Source organism: Martes martes (genome assembly GCF_963455335.1).
Source record: "Martes martes genome assembly, chromosome: 3".
In the NCBI taxonomy this organism is placed as follows: domain Eukaryota; kingdom Metazoa; phylum Chordata; class Mammalia; order Carnivora; family Mustelidae; genus Martes; species Martes martes.
Window position 1 is genome coordinate 4,040,872 of NC_137890.1, and position 21,677 is coordinate 4,062,548.

Genomic DNA, 21,677 nt, shown 5'->3' on the forward strand with positions numbered 1-21,677 from the left:
AGGAGCTAAGTAGTAAAGCACAAAATGAGAAGCAGTTAACATTTATATAGGTAAGAGGAGCAATTTCAATTTATTTACATCAGTCCCTCCCCCAGGCAGGCCTTGGTCAGCACCAAGAAGGCAGCCTCCATCTGTGATGGGGACATCTGACCGTATGCCTAGCCACATAGCCTCTCAGAGTGCCATCTCTGGAGCTGGTTTCCATCTCACCCCATACTTTGTGCTGAATGATCAAAAGAGCTTGGTCCCTGCAACAGTAAGAAACAAAGAAAAGGGGAGGACACTCTTTTATACCCAGCAGTTTGATTTGCTTTGTTTTGTCTTGTATGACTGAGGAAAAACAGACAACAGATTCTTTTCCTCCAGAAGGGTAGGGAGGAAGCAAAGTGGGCCTTGCTCCTAGCCTTACTGTGGCTAATACCAAGCACTGCTAACCAGTAAATGTATCTCCCAGTCAAAATCAGTCAGTGAGGAGTAGGAGAGGTACCTGAATAGACAACAAAGCAACTCTTCAAGGAAGGTGAAGAACCAAGAAAATCCAACACAACCAAAGGGATAAAAAAAATCTCCAGTAAACCTGACAGAAATGGCTATAATGAGTATAGATCACTCTGAACACTAGTATAAAAATTAAAAGACAAAGTACTAAAAGAATTATAACTATAGTACTTTGTTAATAGACACACAATATAAAAAGATCTAAATCAAAGTTAAATTCTTATCAGCTTAAAATAAACTACTGTAACTAAATGGCTTTATGTAAGTGATATGGTAAACACAAATTTAAAATCCTGTAGTAGACACCCAAAATTCAAAGATAAAGGAGTGAAGACATATCAATACACAAAATAATAAGCCACAAAGGAAGACATCAAGAGAGCAAGAAAGGAACTAAAAAACAGCCATAAAATAATTAACAAAAGGAAGATAATAAGTCCTCACTATCAGTGGCTACTTTACATGTAAATGGATTAAATTTCCCAATCAAAAGGCATAGAGTGGCTGAATGAATTGAAGGGAAAACAAAATCCAACCTTATTTTGCCTAAGAAACACTCACTTCAGTTTTAAGGACATGCAGAGTGAAGGGCTGGAAATGATATTTCATACAAATGGTAAACAAAAAAGACAAGAAGTGGGTATTCTTATATTAGACAAAATAGACTTCAAGTAACAAAATGTCACAAGGGACAAAGAAGGACATTATATGATGACAAGTGGATCGATTCATCAAGAGGGTATAACAAGCATATATATACTTGTTTTATATATATATATATATATATATATATATATATATATACTGAAGCCCCTAATGTATACAGCAAATAATAACAGATTTGAAGTGAGAAATAGACAGCAACACAGTAAGAGTAGGAGAATTCAATATCCTACTTTCAATCATGGATAGGTCATCCAAAAGAAAATAAGTAAGGAAATAGTGTGCTTGAACAACACTACAGACCAGAAGGACTTAACAGATACACAAATATTCTATCCTACAGTAGCAGAATATGCATTCTTCCTAAGCGCACAAAGAAAGTTCTCCAGGATAAATAAAATGTTAGGGCACAGAACAAATATGAACAGATTTAAGAAGACTGAAATCATATCGAGTACCTTTTCTAATCACAATGACATGAAAGTAGAAATCAGTAACAGGAGAAAAATAGGAAAACTCAAAACTACATGGAAATTAAACAACACACTCCCAAACAACTAATGGGTCAGATGGAATCAGAAGGTTAAATTAAAAAATATCGTGAGACAAGTGAAAATGGAAACAACATAGCAGACCTTACCAGGTGCCTGCAAGCAGTGATGCTAACGACGCCCGTGCCCAATAACAGTTCCATGCTGCTCAAGGCCTGCTGGTGTCACCGGGCTAACCTACGTGTCTAGGGGGTGAAGCATGCAGATAAGTGCCTGAGGTCAGTAGAGAGCAGCCACCAACCAGGGACATCACACACAGTCCTCTGTGAGGCTCACACTCAGGATCAAGAAGCAGCTTCAACTTTCTGTGTGACAGACAGCATTTTTGTTTTGGTCAACGTGTAAACCAAACTTTCCCTAAGTTATATTTTTAAAATTTTATCTTTGGTCTTTAAGGTCCTCTTAGGGCTTTATTTTAATTCTTAGGAAACAGTCTGCTGCCTATTAAAGTCGCAAACATAGGACTTTGGAAAATGCAGAGCGATAAATGATAACAGGATTTCAAATAGTTTAGTACTTTTGCTACATTTGGGATAATTACATCCACTTAGAAAAATACAGATGTAAGACAGCCCTTCTGGCACTCATTACAAAGGCCCATCCAAATCCATTCTCTGGGTTCCTTCTCGTTTCCCCATTCCCGGCTCCCAGCTTAGCCCTCTGACACTTGTGAACTCCCTGTTCTGGTTCACAGCCCAGACATTCCCCAGGCCCCCGCCTGCTGGAGTTTTCCACATTGCACTTAATTTTATCATTTTACATTTCACTTGTTCATTAGCTTTTTCCCCCCGTTTCCCCTCATCAAAAGGTAAATTCCATGAAGGTGAAGAACAGTGCACATTTGACTCTTCGCGAAGCCCCACAGCCCACACGGTAAGTAGAACGTTGTATGTCTTCAACTGATACATGCAAAAGATAAAGCAATCATTTCACACTGGATTATCATAACAGTGTCATGTTCATTTGCACAATTACATATTCACTAATAACTGATATAAAAGGTTTATGACTTGTTCAGTTTCAGCCTCATCCTATTATGAGTTCTAAAACCCAAATAAAACAAAAACCAGTTAATATTTGTGAAAATGATCTCGAGTCACTAGAGAAGCCAAAGTGATTTCTAAAAATTTAAAACAAAAACCTAAATGTGGCTTAGTATTGGTTTTATCATAAGCTAATTATTTTACATTTCTAAGTATTTGTGTCTTTAAGGTAATTCTGTTTGTTAGATTATGACAGTAGCCTAAATATGTATTCCCCAACCGTTTTGAAGAGATTGAAGGCTCTTATTCTACATCTGATTCTGAGATGTTTGCAGGCAGACAGCGGATTCGAGGTGAAGTCTGAATGCAGTCTTACAAGTGACTAACGTGTAAGAAAAGTTACGGGAGGTGCTCTCATTACCTTTCCGTATGGTAGGTGTGTCATTGTCTGCAATCAGTTGCAAGCAGTCCTGAGTGACTGAAAAGCAAAAATACATCCTTTTAGTTACTTGCAGAGGAAGAGTAAGAGAGGTAAGAGCGCACGAGGAACACAGGTGCTCTTCCAGAAGCGCGGAACCAAGTCTGCTTCCTACAGAGCCTGCTTATTGTTCTAAAACTGCTTGATCACGTCCGCGCCCAGATTTTTTTTATTATAAATTTTACTTAAAATATGGTATGTTCTTGAAATTCATGGTTTAGAAAAACTCTATGTACTGTTGGAACACGGCCAGCATATCATCCTGAGAGTTCAATCTAACTTCCCCGAAGGGGTCACGCCTGGACAGAAAGCGGGTTAAGTAATTATCACGTGACTTTCCCGTCCATCATACGTATAAGCCAAACTATCAGACTATGTGAAAGTGATTTTTTTGTTTTAGAAAAGCCTAACATGAAGGAGTGCCTGGGTGGCTCAATTGATTAAGCATCTGACTCTTGATTTTGACTCAGATCATGGTCTCAGGGTCATGAGATCAAGGCTCTGCACTGGGCATGGAGTCTGCTTAGATTCTCCCTCTCCCTCTCTCTGACCCTCCCTCCTCATCCCCACTCACACAGACTCTCTCTCTCTCTCTCAAAAAGAAACAAACAAAAAACAAAAACTGAAACAAACAAAAAGTCAACATTAAATAGTAATTCACTGTTACTGCTAATAAAATCACCATTCCTGAAAATAAAAACAATTGCTAACATTTACTGAGCAGATATAAATACAAGCAAACTCAAAAAATCTTAAAAGTTACATACGGGAAACTAATTCCGGAAAGTGTAAACAGCTTGTTTCGGGGCCTGTGGTGGAAAGTGACGGGGTCAGATAGAGGCCCTGCCCGCTTCGCTTTGGAGCCAAAGTCAGGCTTTGGATAATATCTTTTGGACCAAGAAGAGAAGAAAGAGAGCATCTTTAAAAATAAAATGGGAGATTTCCCTGAAACTGCAGAATCAGTCAAGCTTCTGGGAAGCATCAATTTGCATCACGTATCACGTGTATGATATTCCAAACAGCATTCAAGGACACAGAGAACTATTCTCTTAAATAAAGACAGATGCCACCAGGTGAAAGCAAAATGAGAACACTGCCTATGGGAAAAGGAAGCAGAGCAGTAAATATCTGTGAAAAATATGAAACAGCAATTTAAGCGTGCCTATTTTAAATTAGGAAAATATTAGTGTAGAGTTTTTCTTACCGCAAGTATTTTATTCAGAGTTGAAGCAATCCTTTAAAAACAGGTTTCTCTGTGGTCACATTTTAAGAGTTTGACACAGAGAATTCCTGCTTCACTTATTAATTGAAAACATTCTGCATGTTAATACTCACAACACAACACCCCACAGATGTAACAGTTGTAAGCTACCCCCAAGCTGTACAGGCACACAGGCCTTCAAAGGATACCTGTGCAGGGTGTAATCACATCACAAAATCTGCTAAGAAGAATACCCTCGGTATTTCAAAGTGGAAACACAACGTTAAAAGCTGTAATTCTTGGGGCACCTGGGTGACTCAGTTGTTAAGTGTCTGCCTTCAGCTCAGGTCATGATCCCAGGGTCCTGGGATCGAGTCCTGTGTCAGGTGCCCCCCTCAGCGGGGAGTCTGCTTCTCCCTCTCCCTCTGCCCCTTTCTCCCCCCACCAACCCCCACTTGTGCACGCCCTCTCTCTCTGTCTCAAATAAATAAAGTCTTTTAAAAAAAAAAGCTATGATTTCTTTATAACCCTGAAACTTTTCTAACATATTTTTATGTTTATCTCATCATTTCAATAGGAGCAGAACATTCCGGAGATTCTGCGGTTCTTTTGTTGGTCTGCAAAACAACAGTGGCCATGTCTGTGCCACAGGGAAAATGTGACTCATTGGTGCTGTCACTACGGCAGACCTTCTGCCACCAAAAATACATAAAAGCGTCACTGAGAGGCAGAACGGTCATGAATAAGGACGGCGTGAAAGAAGGGAGGAAGAAAACACCCATAGCAGGAAAGTCTGAAGGACGGGCACAGTGTCTAGAGCAGCCCTCCCAGCCCTACTTAAACGTGTTCCTGTCTTTCTCACAAACACTTCTTAAGGAATCACTGCTCACAGGGCCCCGTGATAGGTTCTATGAGGACAGATGTTGACAAAAGTCGAGGTCAGATTTCCAAATGTCCCATCTTTCCTGGGCTGTATGTGCACGTGCATATGGAGATTAAATGAGACAAAGCATGCGGCATATTTAGTACTATTCTTGGCCCACAATACTTGCGAGATATATCTTGGCTATTATCATGGAAGCGATGCTAGCGTTATTCTCGTTCCCGGTATTGAACCCAATAAACTGGGCACGTAAAGGAAGGGCACTAGGAGGCCATGAAGACCAAATGAATAAAGACCACCTGATAAAGAGAAACAAGAAAATCTTTAAGACATTACTCCTGATATCAATGAACCCTTTCCTTGACCATTTACCCAACACCCCCTAGAAGACATACACATTCTATTTAGAGAAAGAGCGTTACCTACAGTGATGCCTTGACCCTACCAAACTGATAAGAAGACATCTGAATTTTAATCTCTGCAGCCCCTCTAAAGTTGGTACAACCTACACATTCAAAAACAATGATCTATTCCTTCGTGTAGCAGCAGAAATCTAACTTTTAGAAAATACACTGCGGGGAGAAAAGTGATTTCAAGAAATACTCTTCAGAAAGGAAAGTGGAATATTAAAAGTTCAAGAACAGTGTTGGAATTATACTTGCTGAAGCCAGCGCCATTCATTAACTTTTCTTATTCCAGAGAAAGTCACTGGACTTTTGAAGGAGTTTTGGTGGAAATAAACTTGAGGACTTCCCACTCTGGTCTCATGAGATGCTGCTTAGGTCCCATCAACCTTGTCAGTGCTGCTTACCACTCCCACGTTCTTCTATTTTAGGAAATCCGATGTTCATCATCATCTTATCTCTAGCACAATCCTGTAAGACTTTTCGATTCAACACAGGTCTAATCTTAAAGTACAGATTATTGCTCACAAGAAGTGAGTCCAAATGGAAATACTGCTTTTTCCTATCTCCCAGTAGCACAGAGAGCCATCCACAGGAGTTCTGAGAATGCACAATCTAACATTAGAAACATAGTGCTGGTAAAAATTGTCATGTTCATCAGTTTTATCTGGTTTTCAAAAATCTTGCATACATCCCTCCCTCTACTACAGTGGAAGGAAATTTGGAGACTCTGAGAATAATTTATCTTTTTAATTAAATAACATGATAGCATGTGTTAAAACCTTTCTGTGTTTGATGGGGACACACATATTTCTAAATATATATTTTTTATATTATAATAATGTGTAAAAAAAGGATAATTAATCTTGGTAAGTACAAATTTACTGCTTAATATTTATTCACAACATTAAATTTTGTGTAAAATATTTCTATTTTCTTAAAGATTTTACTTATTTATTAGAAAGAGAAAGAGGGAGCTTACAGACAGGGGTGGGGAGCAGCAGGCAGAGGGAGAGGGAAAGGCAGGCTCCCCAACAAGCAGGGAGCCTGATGTAGGGCTCCGTCCTGGGATCCCAGGATCATGACCTGAGCTGAAGGCAGATGCTTAAGTGATTGAGCTACCCAGGGGTCCCTGTAAAATATTTCTAATACAAAAATATTATATGGATGGCAAGAGAATTCCTAAGAGTTTTTAGAACAAAAATAATTTGCTATTGCTCAATATTTGATATAACAAAATCCAACCATCCTCACAGAACAGCATTTAAATACTTTCCATACAGAAAACATTTTGAGTTTGAAAGCCATCTGTTGAAGTATGACATTTATATCACATCCAAACACCATTTAATTAGGAAAAGGGATTTGGGAGTTTATGGGATTGCTAGTATCTGCTGTATTGTTTTCTGTACTGGAACTAAACATTTTCAAACTCCAGTTGGGTTTATTGTATGTTATTTCAACAAAGCTCAACCTAATACAAACTACCATAAATAATGTAATTATTGCAGATTATGTGTAACTCCAGTGGGAAATACTGAGCTGTTCCCATCACATCTGCCCCATCCATATGACACACACCTACTTGTTCTTGATAGTCCTTCTTACTCATCTCATTCAAACTTTCCCCAAGCTCTTTAGGCTGGAGGAGATGTCCTTCCTGCATTTTCCTGAGTCTCTTTCTTCTTCCTTCTGTCTTCTTACTTTACTGCACCAGACTTTGAAGGAGGTGCCTCTCTCCTATTTCTATATACTCACCATTCAGTATGTGGAAGTCATGAGAAATGCAGTTTGATTTTTCTTGAACTAGTTTTGAATAATTAGTCAGTGGCTAGAAAATTCTAATCAGGAGAAATCCCACAAAGATCTAAATATTGACCTAATGAGGGACATAGATTTATGAAGAAATTGAAGAAAGCATGATTTTGGGATAAACATTCTACTGGAATGGGAATACAAGAATTTAGGGGTAAAAAAACTGGATTATAGAGTTTTAGTTGACCAGTGATAAACAGTTTTCCAACACGAGTAGGTGGAGTTTTAAAAGTATTTCTAGGGAGCTAAATTGAGAAGCATGTATTTGCCTTATAGAAAATTTTTTTAAAAATCAGGAATTTTTAAACTTGAGGGGGCCCATCTGATACATGTTGTGCTTTAGGAAGGTCATACACGCATTCTTGTGTAGAATCAATGGTCATGCAGACAGAATGAAAGCGAAGGTTCAGCTTTTGAGTGGTAGTAACTGTAATACGCGGATGATCGGATCCCAGAAGCAATTATGTAAATATGGCATCCAAGATAGATTGTCGGGAAAAGAACTAAAGGTCTGTGACTAACGATTGTGTGTCTGAAGGAGAATTAAAAGCTAATAACGAAAACAAGTTTTCCATTCTGAATAATTCAGAAGGATGGTAGCATTACAGTGACCCTCAGCCAGTGCCAAAATGGGTTGGTTCTTTGGGGGTTTTGGAAAGAGGTGGATAAAATAACACAGAAATCACAATAGTCAACAGGAGTAAAGAAAGATATCTGAATGGAAGGGGTGTGTGTGTGTGAGCGAGTGTGTACAGAGTCCTAAGCACTAACATTGTCACACACCATTCAGAATGTGAGCATCTTTTATGTCTAAAGCAACTGTAGGTTATGTAAAATGGTAGCCCTCTGCCTTGCCTCATAAACACCAAGAGTAAAAATACAAACAAAACAAAACAAAACCCAGGAAAACAAAATGCCATCTTCGTAGGTTATTTCATTTTACAATTGATGAACTATTTTAATTTAAAATTACTAATTTTGTAGTTGAGTCATCATCTCCACAGGGTATTTTTTTTTCTTTTGCCATGACTTCTTTGAATTACTTTAGAATATTTCTCATTATTCATGGTGTATATGCATAAAGCACTGGATATCAGTAACTTACCAGTGAAGAAAATTAACTTCATGACATAACATGCAAATATACTTGAAGTCAAGGAAGTTCAAAACCAAGATAGAAATACACCTGAGGGTTTGAAGAAAGATACCAGAGAGTTGCCCATTTGGCTCTTACACCTTTGACTCCCCCTTGGACACTTCTGTCTGGATATCACAATGAGGACTCAAACTCAACATGACCCAAATCTATTTCTTTATCTTCCTCACACACACTCACCTCTCACTCTTCTGTTTTCTCTTAGTAGTTATGACTATCCTCTGAGCTGCCCAACCTAGACACTTTGTAAACATGCTGATTCCTTCCCTTGCCATCTTGAAACCCAGAAAATAACCAGTTTTAATGGTTTGAATTTTCAAGTTTTGCTCAGTTTGGATTCTGTCTCTCATTTATCTCATTCAATAATTTTACTGAACACTAAATTTAGGCCATGTGTTGTGCAGCAGATAGAAAAAAAAAAAAAAGGAAAGGAAAGGAAAGAAACAGAGGAAACACAATCCCTACCCCCATGGAGCATCCCTACGTCCATGGAGAACAGGTATGAGCAGCATCACAAATACAGAATTGAAGTTTCAAGAGAGATAAGGAAGGTTTCTCAGAATGGGACGCTTCAATTAAAGTCAGAAGAAAGAAGAGGGTAGGAACATTCCAGTCGAAACCAATACTCATGTGTATACGTAAAGGCTGAGGTTGGAAGGACACAGCTAGCATGACTGAAGGGGGGAGAGACAGAGAGACAGAGACAGGGAGGGGATAATAAGCAAGGACCAGACGAGCATGGCAGGCATGTGCAGATCTCCACCCTCACTGCTCTGGACGACAGCAGCTGCCCACTGAGCTGGGCCTCTTCTCTTTTCTGCCATTTCCACTTCATCCCTTGCATTTCTTCCAGATTGACCTTCTGAAACCTGAATTTTATCTTGTCCTTCCAACATTTCTAACTCCTTCAGTGGGTTTTGCCTGTACACAAACCCAAGAACCTTCATGACCGCAGGACCTCAGCACCCCCACCCCTTGCAGAACGGGAGCTCCAGCTGCGACTGCGTGTCTGCCATTCCCTTGGCTACATATTCCTCACCTTGGCATCTGGTGAAACCCATCCATCCTTCAGGGCTCAGACCAAATATCAGTTCTTTCCCTCATTCTTCCTGCTAAATATTGGATCCCACTACACTTTGCACAAACATCTACTGAAATAACATTTCACTATACATCCTAATTGTTTCTATTACCATCTCTCTCCCTAGGCTGACACTTGATGTTAAGGAGCACCATTTACAAATCTGCACGGGGTCTGGCTTACATCAGACTAGAAAAAAAGAAAGAAAACCCATGCAACAATTTAGTATAAGGCAAAAAATTTATACGATCTGAAGAGAAACCAGGGTATCATGCAACCATTTAGGACAAAAATAGACATTATAATAATATCTACCTTTTCCAAATGGTTCTTCAAAACCTCATCCTTACATCCAACTTTATAATACACATTATATCAAACTAAGTTAATGCTTAGAGAAAATAGGTTTCATAAAAGAGAAACGACCACTGACATCTGGACCATCTAACAATAAATCCTTGGGCCCAGAGTTATACAAAAACATTTTCCATAACAAATAATCCTCAACAATAAGGATTTTGAATTTTCATTTGTAGAACCATAGTACACTATAATTTTTTTAATTAAATTTTTTATTTATTTTCAGCGTAACAGTATTCATTGTTTTTTCACCACACCCAGTGCTCCATGCAATCCGTGCCCTCCCTAATACCCACCACCTGGTTCCCCCAACCTCCCACCCCCCGCCCCTTCAAAACCCTCAGGTTGTTTTTCAGAGTCCATAGTCTCTCATGGTTCACCTCCCCTTCCAATTTCCCTCAACTCCCTTCTCCTCTCCATCTACCCTTGTCCTCTATATTATTTGTTATGCTCCACCAATAAGTGAAACCATATGATACTGGACTCTCTCTGTTTGACTTATTTCACTCAGCATAATCTCTTCCAGTCCTGTCCATGTTGCTACAAAAGTTGGGTATTCGTCCTTTCTGATGGAGGCATAATACTCCATAGTGTATATGGACCACATCTTCCTTATCCATTCATCCGTTGAAGGGCATCTTGGTTCTTTCCACAGTTTGGCGACCGTGGCCATTGCTGCTATAAACATTGGGGTACAGATGGCCCTTCTTTTCACTACATCTGTATCTTTGGGGTAAATACCCAGTAGTGCAATTGCAGGGTCATAGGGAAGCTCTATTTTTAATTTCCTGAGGAATCTCCACACTGTTCTCCAAAGTGGCTGCACCCGTTTGCATTCCCACCAACAGTGTAAGAGGGTTCCCCTTTCTCCACATCCTCTCCAACACACGTTTAAAAAAAAGACAGTCTCTTCAATAAATGGTGCTGGGAAAACTGGACAGCTATATGTAGAAGAATGAAACTCGACCATTCTCTTACACCGTACACAAAGATAAACTCGAAATGGATAAAAGACCTCAAGTGAGACAGGAATCCATCAGAATCCTTGAGGAGAACATAGGCAGTAACCTCTTTGATATCAGCCACAGCAACTTCTTTCAAGATATGTCTCCAAAGGCGAAGGAAACAAAAGCGAAAATGAACTTTTGGGACTTCATCAAGATCAAAAGCTTCTGCACAGCAAAAGAAACAGTCAACAAAACAAAGAGGCAACCCACAGAATGGGAGAAGATATTTGCAAATGACAGTACAGACAAAAGGTTGATATCCAGGATCTATAAAGAACTCCTCAAACTCAACACACACAAAACAGACAATCATATTAAAAAACGGGCAGAAGATATGAACAGACACTTCTCCAATGAAGACATACGAATGGCTACCAGACACGTGAAAAAATGTTCATCATCACTAGCCATCAGGGAGATTCAAATCAAAACCACATTGAGATACCACCTTACACCAGTTAGAATGGCCAAAATTAGCAAGACAGGAAACACTATAATATTTTTGAAGCAAATGGTTGTGTAGTATTTCTCTAAAATTTCTCACTCTCTATTTCCCAGAAGAAGTTCTAGTGTGGCAGACAAAAGAGAAACAGAATGAGCTGTGAAGTGTGACTTCTCAGCCAGTGTCAGAAGCTGTCACTGGGTAGTTTCTTATAGTAGTCTCCCTGTCTACCCCAAAAGGCCCAGCCATAGGAGGAGGAGGAGGAAACCTGAACTTGTGAAAACACTCCCATCAGTGTTCCTTTGCAAAAATCCAAGCAATGTCAAGATGTTGGCCTATATTCTGCCTGAGCCATCCCTGATCCCTTTCCCTGGGATACTGTCTCCCCTTCCCCAAATCGACTCACACTTCAAAACTCAGCTCAGCTCTTATCCATCATGGTGTCCATCATCTGTCAGTCTGTGGTCTGAACTCACATCCTAGGATACCATAGCTTAATGGCCTCTTGTTGGTACTCATGTTAGTAACAGTCTAGGCCTCTTGGGGACCCAACAGTTTTTTGTCAAATCTGGTGTATTACTTGAATGTTAAGCGCATATTGCTCGCACAATGGAAAAAAATCTCAGACTGAGTAGTCAGTATATAGTGGATTCAAATGTTAATTCTCAAACCAACTTAGCTGTTTAATCATGAGATTAACACTTAATATTAAAATATTTTTCTTATCTGTATAACAAGAATAAAAATATCTACTTCATTGTGTTGCTGTGAGAACCAATGGGAGTCATAATTTACATGTACTTTGCAAAAGGTAAAGAGCTTATTGATTACTGTATTATTTTAAAATTTACGTTAATTTTCTTTAATTTCTCCAACTCAGTATTTAGCTTGTGAAGGTAAGGGACTGGTGATGTCTTCGCTTCAATTCTTTCACCTACAATGAAGACAGTAATGCCAGCCTAACAGGGGTTACTGAGAAGGTAAATGGTATATGGTATCATAGACCCACAGAGCCCAACCCAGAGTTTGTGAGTGCAACATACCCAATAACTTAGTTTCTCCCTCCACTTTTCTGTAATTCTGGAGTGCCCACCTCAGACCTTGACACAGTGGATGTTTCCTCTAGTTTTGAGCAAAATCTGTTTCTTCTCTAAGAAATGAGAATATCTTTTGTTTTCTTTTAAAATTTTAAAAATATTTTATCTATTTGAGAGAGAAAAAGAGAGTGTGTGCATGCAAGTGGAGGGAGAGGCAGAAGGAGAGGGAGAGACATTATCTCAAGCAGACTCCTCACTGAATGTGGAGCCTGAAGTGGGACTCGATCTCAAGACCCTGAGATCATGACCCGAGCTGAAACCAAAAGTTAAGTGACAGTCACCGAGGAGCCCCAAGAATCCCTTTTAAAAGAAAATCCAACCACAACAAAAGTGCTGTTCAATACCGTTCTTTTAAATAGGACTTGACTTATAGAAATAAGAAACATCGAAACGAATATTATCCTTTCCTACAGAATTATTAACGAGAACTTATTCCCCAACATTATGAATTTATTTTTAAAATATCAACCCATTTCTGCAAATTTTTCTTAAAGTTGAAAGTATAAAGAATTAATGAGCCTTCAAGGAGAAACAGAAAGACTTCCCCGGCCTCCCTGATGCACACTCATCCTCTTCCCCACCCTTCATGTTGCCCATTCCGTGAACCCCTGCCCAAGATACTGTACTTTCCCCTGATCTGTGCCATTTTCTGGTGTATAGTAATCTACTCATTAATTGTGTCTACTGACTACTTTCTGTGTCTTTCCACCTCGCTATAACGTAATCTCCAGCGGGCAGGAAACTTCTATCTGTTGTATTTTCTGATCAACACCCACACCTAGAACAGTGCTTGAGACTTAACGGGCCTGTGGCACGCATGGAAGATACGAGACATCGCTTCTGGCTGCTTTGATTGACTCATTTCCTGGCTCTTCTGTTTCCCAAAACTTTAAACTTGACAAGAACAGGGTTCAGAGATTTGGTTATGAGGTCACTATTTTATTTTATTACTTTTTTGGAAACTGAACAGAAACCAGCTCTTGCAACACTGAAAAAGAAGTCACTATTGAAGCAGGGGGAAAAATAGCACTTAGGGAAGATTCTGGTCAAAGATCACCATGACAGCAGCCAGCTGTTTCTGTTCTAGGAAGGAACACACCCTTACTGGGGAAGAGGCACCAGTTAACCTGATTCTGGTATAAAGTGGATGATTGAGTTCTTTTTTTTTTTTTAAGATTTTATTTACTTATTTGACAGAGAGAGAGAGAGATGGTGAGAGAGGGAACACAAGCAGGGGGAGTGGGAGAGGGAGAAACAGGCTTCCCACCAAACAGGGAGCCCGACGGGAGGCTCGATCCCAGGACTCCGGGATTATGACCTGAGCTGAAGGCAGACACTTAATGACTGAGCCACCCAGGTGGCCTGGATGATTGAGTTCTATATTGAATATGCTTTCAAAATTTTTTCTACAGTCTTGTAAGATCCGGCCAACCCAGAAATGTCAATGAAACAAAGACTGGATGTTATAGACCCATCATTCCTTGCAAAGGAGATGGACTATGGTTAAAGAAAAAACACTCAGATATGGAGTTCAGTTACTTGTTAAATACCAGTGTTGGTTTCTTAGTTGTGACAAGGTATGGTAATATAAATAACAGGAGATTCTTGATGGGGGGTATATGGCAACTCTCTGTAATACTCTTTATATTATCTGCAACTTTTCTTTCATTCTAAAATACTTCCAGACCAAGAACATTTATTTAAAAATGGAGAAAAATAACTGAAAGTAGATTGGCCAAAATCTTACAACAGATATTTAAAAGGTGAAATACAGATAATTTTTACCTACTCTTGTTTTTATATTTTGTTCATGTTTTCAACATCGTTTTAGTCTTATAACTTGAGAAGAGTATGATACACACAATCAATAAAAATACATTCTGTATTTCTATAATCTAAAACACATGCAATTCTAATAACTTTTAAATTCCCTCCTGAATAACAAGGGGGAAATGTAAAGGTTACCTGATTTTATTAATAAAACCTTGTTTTAGCTCAGTAGCAATCCATTTGCAAGAACCCATTCTCTTGATGGGCTCCTCGTATGGTCATCTGCACGTTCTCTGAGTGGATGAGTCACTTAGATGAGAGCTGACTACAGGGATCATGATGATGCCATTTGTGAAGAAACTTTAACAGGAATATTTCAAAGCCAGATCACTTTAATTAATAGTTTTAATTGGGAATATCTCCAAATACACTTAGGGGCTGAAAAGTGAACTTTTGGCTAATATGAGCCATTTGGCAATTCTTTGATCCTGGATTTCCCCACATTTCTGTTTGTTATATTACAATCAGAAATTCTCTTATGAAATACAGAAACCTAGTAAGACCTCCATTTGAAACACAACACAATCAAGGAAAACAAAACCGGAGCCAAGCACCCGAACAGTACAACTACAGCAGAGCAGAATTCGCCCTTGGGAGGCCTGGAGGAGCACCCAGTGGGCGTGGAGGCTGATGGTGATTCCGCCCCTCCACCTAACGTTTATCCTGTGAACTCTCCCCAGGATGTACCCTTACGACCTGTGCCCTTTTTCGTACGTAAATAATATTTCAATGAGAACCAAAGCATTAAATAAGGACAGAAATCCACAAAATTAGTCACACAGGTTGTTGAATATGAAAGTTTCTTCAGCGAGCCCTAATTGTGCCTCTATCTGGCGAACCAAAGTCTGGGGCAAGGGGCCCCAGATGCTCCCTGCAACTCCAACCTTGCTGTCAAACTCATTCTTCGGTGAATCGGCTGTTTCAAATGTCAAGTTAAAAAATTGCATAACACAGCCTCTGATCAAAACCTGAGAAATGAAGAAATATGGGAAAATCCCCCCCTTCCAGTGATGCCAAATCATTGCATCTTACTTCTTCACGAGCCCAAAATCCATCAGCAAGTATTCACAGAACACCTCTGTGTGCAAGTATCATGACGAATGTGCCAGAGACACAGGACCCAGAGCACAGAAGCCTCTAGTCTCTAGCTGGACAGACAGGACACGTACAAACCTTCCGCAGGTGATACGTGACACCAGGCGTGCTGTGCGCTGAGGACGTGCGGCTTTCTAGCCCAACACGCTGTACTTTACTTACAAATTAGATAAACACGCGATAAAACCGTCGTGCCTGCTGAAATCGAGGGTGGATTTACAGAGAAGTAAAAATGTGCAACGCTCTGGCATATTACTGAGCAGTACTTAGTTCTGAACCTTTCTGACACAAAGTGACAGCACAGTGATCCTGAGGAGTATATGCAGAAAGCAGAGGATCCTAAAAACAAAATCTGAAACAATATTGTAATTCTATTAAGTATAAATCCAATAAGTGTGTTGATGTGGCTTAAAACTAACCATGAGATCGGACGCTGCATTCTTTGTAGAAAATTCTGTACCTTCTCAAACAGTTTAACAACCTATTTGAAACTCTCAGGACTTCAAAATCAAAACAAAACCTTTTTTATAATTAACTATGAAAGAACAATAAAACCTATACAAGGGAAACTCTATCTAATTGGGAAACTTAAAATTTGATATTTAATAAAGAGATATTAAGCATTCTTAGATATATAAAATTAAATACTGTGAAAATTCATTTTCTTCTTCAGTTACAATTTTTATAAAGTTCCAACAAAAAATGTCAATGGTTCTAGAATGTATATAGAAAATTAATAAATAAGCACATGAATGGATACTTTGAAAGTAACAAGGACAACCTAAAGTTTTTGAGTCTTACTTTAAAAAAATCAGAACTAGGGGCATCTGGGTGGCTCAGCTGGCTAAGCATCCAACTCTTGGTTTCGGCTCAGGTCATGACCTCAGGGTCCTGGGATTGAGCCCAGAGTCCGAGCTGGGCTCCCAGCTCAGCGGGGAGTCTGCTTGTCCCTCTCCCTCTGCTCCCACCCCCTCCAGCTCATGGTCTCTCTCTCTCTTTCTCTCTCTCTCAAATAAATAAATTAACAGGTATCTTTAAAAAATAAATCAGAACTAGAATAGAAACAAACAAACAAAAAACAAAGAAAGCTGCATAGATTGAAATTGCACAGAATTTTCTCAATTCCAAAAAAGGACCGTACTGAACAGAGAAAAAATAATCAAGGAGTTTTGGATAAACTTCTTGGTTATAGATATATTAATTTGGTCGTGCTAAACAAAATTTATTTTCCCTGCACAAAATGATAGTGTCTAAAACAACATTCAACCCAGTTTCACGAATGAGGAAAAGTAAATATGACTGTCACCGAGGTTCTCCTCTTCAAGCCTTCCGTCTCAGATCTATGAATGTTGAGTGTGCGTGTGTGTGTGTGTGTGTAGAGAGAGATGTACTATTTACTGCATATATACCTTATCCATACATATATATGATGAATTCATATACATACTGTACACACATATACCATGCAGATATAAGCATTATATGCATTATATGAAAGGTCTAAAAAACATCTCAGGCAAACCACGATAATGACAATAGCAATTCCATCTGGACTTGGGAAACTGGTTAAATTTTCATTCACTTGATAGAAGTTATTGTTACTTTCCAAACTTTCTAAAAATTACAAATTATTTAGGGAAAATTTTTAATCAGTATATAATTTTTGGATGCCATAAAATCACAAATTTGTAAAAATCTGCACATGGGAGGAAATTTTAAAATAGAACAGAGGGTATTTGGGGGGAGTGGAACTCCGGGAGTTAATTAATTTCTTACTCAACAGCCTTTCTTCTTAAATCTGCTATAAAGAGCCCATACCCTCTTTGAGATGGTCAAGTTAAGGTTTATTCGTAAAACTAATGTGTGGAGGCTGGGTAATACTAGCATAGAGGTTGAAGAAGACTGAAGTACTTTGACCCTACTAGATATAAAGCTCATTATATTATAAAATACTTGAATATTTTATTTAATAGAGATAAACAGAATAATAAATCAATGAAAAAACACTCCAAAATAGATTCAACTATATATGAGAAACTTAATACAATACAGTAAGCTGCCCAATGCAAACAAGTTAAAAAAAATCATCCAATAAATTTAGTTGAGATATTTAGCAGTAATTTGGAAGGAGAAAATAAAAGAAGAAAGGGGAAGTTAAAGCTAGTAGACATGATCTACCAAATGAATGCCAGGAGGATTAAGGAGTTAAAAACCAAACTAAAACACCAAGTTATAAAAATGTCAAAGTAGCAGCGAATAGAATAGGCTATGTAAGAGATTATGAATAAATACTTTTTTAGTTTTAATGTATTAGAGAAAATGAAAAGGAAAAGTTTTTCATATTAAATATACAGACATAAAATCTCTATATAATTTAAAAAAAGAAGTAAAATATTGTGAAAATATTTACAGCAAAATTTTGATAAGCAGTATGTCTAACATAGTTTCTTCAAAATTACAAAGAAAAATTAGGACAAATGAGGGAAGTTATGAATAAAAATTAGCAGGACATAAAATTAGAAATTATCCAAATACGCAGAAAGAAATTCTTACTTGTAAGCAAGCAATAAATTATATTTGAGACAGTTTTATAACCACTAAACTAGCCAAAATAAAATTTAACAGATAAGATGCTGTAAGAATGTGGAGAACTTGTCCACTGCATTTCTGACTGCGTACATTTATAACTTATTTTGAAAGCTAAATGGCGAGAGGCAGCGAGGTTGGTAAAGACGTTCATCCTCTTTTAGCTCTGATAGTCTATCTACAGAATTTACGTGAAACACATAATTCAGAAACAAGAGAGCTGCACAAAATTTTGGAAGTGGTCACATTAAATAACCATATGATATAGCAAACTAATATGGAATTACTCAGAAAAGGCTTATCGCATGATAAGTGAACACAAAAATATACCACAGTTTATGTTGTATTTTTTCAATTATGTAGGAAATACAGGTAAAATGCAAAGTATGAAAGTAATTCATTTATTAAAGCATAATAAAAATATTAGTGTTTCCTAGTTTATACATGTTTCAACCCATCTGCTTCTGATAATACATAAAAATCATGGTTTTATAGGTTAAGAATTTTGTCCATGAACAAGGCAGGCAGTGAAAACAGTTTCCAGCCAGAGCATCTAATGTATGTGTGTGTGTAAGTGTGTGTGAGTGTGCCCGTGTGTGTAGTCTGACGGAAAAGCACTTGGCCGGTAAGTCAGGCACTTCCCTCCCCAAACACACACCTGTACGTACAAAGCTACACCTGTCCTGCCGCCTCACGGTCAGGGTTAGTGTTTAAGGACACAGTAGCCGTGACAACAGCTAGCCCAGCACGTGCCTGCCCGACACACTCGGTGTGCTCCAAACACGTTCCTCCGAAACAAGAGAAGCGATACCATGGATTTCTTAAGTTGTGATGCTACTGAGTGTAATGCAAATGCTCTTTTTTCATCTCTGAGGTGCAGGAACTAGAATCGAGCATTTGGGGAGGCCCTGCCCAAGCCGAGGTTTGGGACTCTGGGAGACTGTGGAATAAGTGGGACGTGAACAAAGGCAGGAATCACTGGAGAACTCCTACAAGGAGATTATAAACTTGTGGATTTCCTGGAAAAGCCTTAAAGAGAAGCTTTAAAATCTCTGCGTGCATGTGTGTGTGTGTGTGTGTGTGTGTGTCTGTGTAAAATGAACTTAAAAAAAAAAAAAAAAACGAAGGCAATAAACAAAAGAAATCACAAACACACACCTGTTGCGATAGGAGCGTCCCCGGGCCGCAGGGCAGCCGCGCGCCCTCAGGAAGTGTCCCCCTTGCCCTGGCTTTCTGGACTCGGGTAGACAGAATCTGCACTAACATGCGGTGCTTTCTCCCCGGAGGGCTGGACCCGGTTTCCGACACAGGCATGATCTGCGAGGAAGACTATGTGGCTCGTTCCTCCTCCTCTCTGCTCACGGGACAGCTCAGCCCTCACGCTCTGCTCATTGGAGGACAGACGTGCTGTGCACCAGCTGGGCCCGAAAGCCTCTCCCGGTTTAGATGCAACATTCACGGTCTCCGTGCGCTGGCCGGCTCTTGGGCCCCCTGAGCAGAGACCGTCCTCCACACCTGTGGACGCCAGGCTCCCCGACTCCTCGATGCTCCTGTGCCCGAAACCTACCTGCTTCTTCTGGACCCCGAAGGGCACGCTTGTTCCTGCCGCTTAGGCTGGAGTTGCCCTCTCCCGCCGCGGGTGGTGCAAAGATCCCCTAAGAAGAGAAAAACCCCAAGTTACTGCAAAGACAGCTGAGGTGCGGGAGGCAGCTGTGCGGGGCGAGCCCACCCACGCCCGGGGGTCGGGGGTCGGCAGCTGCTGCAAACTCACTTTGAGAGCCGAGGGGACAGCTGGGGCCTCCCGCACGGCTGCCCCGGGGGCTGCGGCTCCGGCCCGGGGGGCGCCTGGCAGCCGCTCAGCCCGCTGGAGTTCCCGCAGCTCCGCCTGGAGGCTCCCCAGCTCGGCCTGAAGGGCGGCCACCCTGCAGAACGCCAGCACCGAGAGGCAGCTGGCCGCCACGGCCAGCAGCAAGGTCACGGCCAGCAGCGGTCCATCTTTGGAGACTGGGACAGAGGGGCTTTCCTTCAGGGGGAGGATGGAGACACCCTCCTTCAGTCTCATTTCTTCTCCCCTCTCCAGGCAGGGAGGAAGGCGTGACCGCCGGCCGGCGCAGCCATCCATGGCACTCCTGGAGCTTTGACGGTTCGGGCCTTTCGAGTAAGCAAGCGCAGGGAATGGCTCATTTCCTGTGAGCGGCGCTTGCTGGTGTCCTACACTGCCTCGGGGGCCCGGCCCTGCGGTCGCCCTCAGGACAGCTCTCCTGCGCTCCCCTCCGTCTGCCCGGCTGCATCTTGGCCCCCGCTGTATGATAGGTCTTCCTGGCACTGGCCCTTCAATCCGATTGCCCAATCGTTTCCTCATTTCACTTTCAGTTTTTGTAAGAATTTTAATGGCATCTCAAGACACACACACACACACACACACACACACAGGCCCCTGGTGTGACGGGACCCGGGGTGCGGGCTGGCCCACCGGGGAGAGCCCCGCAGCTGTGCAGGTGCCGGACGAGCTCTGGGCGGCACTGCCGGAGCTGCTGCCCTCGGGGCCGCGGGGCTCAGACCGCAGGGGGAGAGGAATGTTCAGGTTCCTGCTGCCGGAGTCAGAGTAATGAATGTGCAGGTCAGATAAGCTCAGTGCTGGCCGTGAACGGTCCCAGCTGGAGAACGTTATATGAACGGTCTCGAGGGAGGAGACGGGCGGTCCTCGGAGGAGGCCCGGGAGGCCACCGGGCCATATTCGCTTTATCCTTAGCAACGCCACACAGAGAATGCGGCGAGACCGTGGAGATGTGTCTCAGTTCCACGGGACGGCTGCTTTCTCTGCGGGGGATGCATTTGGAAGGGGAACCTGTGTCTGCTTTTCCTTCTGGGACTCGATGCCCCCAGGACGGCCACCCGGGGAAGTCTGCCCACCCAGCTGCAGGTGTCCGTCGGACGGAGTCTGGGAAACCCGGCCTCCTCCCGGCTCCCGGTGCCTCCGTCCAGCCCCACCGCGAGCTGCCCTTTCCCTACTCACGCACCCTGTGAGCTGTCTTACAAGCAGCACCTCCGCAGACGTCCTTGCGCGTGTCTCCCTGTGACGTCCGTCCGGCTGTCCGGAGGACACCTGCCAGAGTGGAGGCACACGTCCACCTTGCCCAGGGGTCACGGAGCTCCCCCCAAGGAGTTCCCGTTGCCTCCCCAGTGGCCAGGGGGACACCATCAGACACTCATTTTAGGACGGTTATTTTTTTCTTTGAGTCTGTGAATTTTAAAACCTTTTAAAGTGACTTTTAAAGAAGGTTAAAAAAAAAACTTTGCAAAATTCTTTCAAAGACGACTGGAGTCCCGCACATCAGCCGGCCGAGACCCCCGTCTCTGAGGTGGAAGGACGCCTTCTGCAAGCGCCAGACATCATGTGATCACGTCTTCGGTCACAGCCTTTGTCTCCAGGCCCGTCAGGGTGACACACACTAGATAACATTCCAGAAAATAGAATAATTATTCGGGGGACTATATTAAACCCTTCTGACTGAAAGTAAGGGAAACTCAGGTTATGCGTGTGGAT

General features: G+C 41.2%; 1 protein-coding gene across 2 annotated transcripts in view; it reads right to left on the reverse strand.

The window, feature by feature from the left end:
• The window catches only part of TNFSF13B (TNF superfamily member 13b), a 33,331-nt gene extending 12,847 nt beyond the window's left edge, over positions 1 to 20,484 (reverse strand). Inside the window, exons 1-3 of one of the 2 annotated variants that reach the window (XM_080797971.1) lie at positions 19,902 to 20,432; positions 19,698 to 19,785; positions 3,117 to 3,173 (exon numbers count right to left, since the gene is read on the reverse strand). In XM_080797971.1, coding sequence (XP_080654097.1) covers positions 3,117 to 3,173; positions 19,698 to 19,785; positions 19,902 to 20,252 — 496 coding nt within the window. In that variant the 5' untranslated portion in view covers positions 20,253 to 20,432. Of the gene's footprint in view, positions 1 to 3,116; positions 3,174 to 19,697; positions 19,786 to 19,901 lie in introns of both variants that reach the window. The other variant, XM_080797972.1, reaches the window with a different exon arrangement.
• Between the last annotated feature and the right edge of the window lie 1,193 nt (positions 20,485 to 21,677).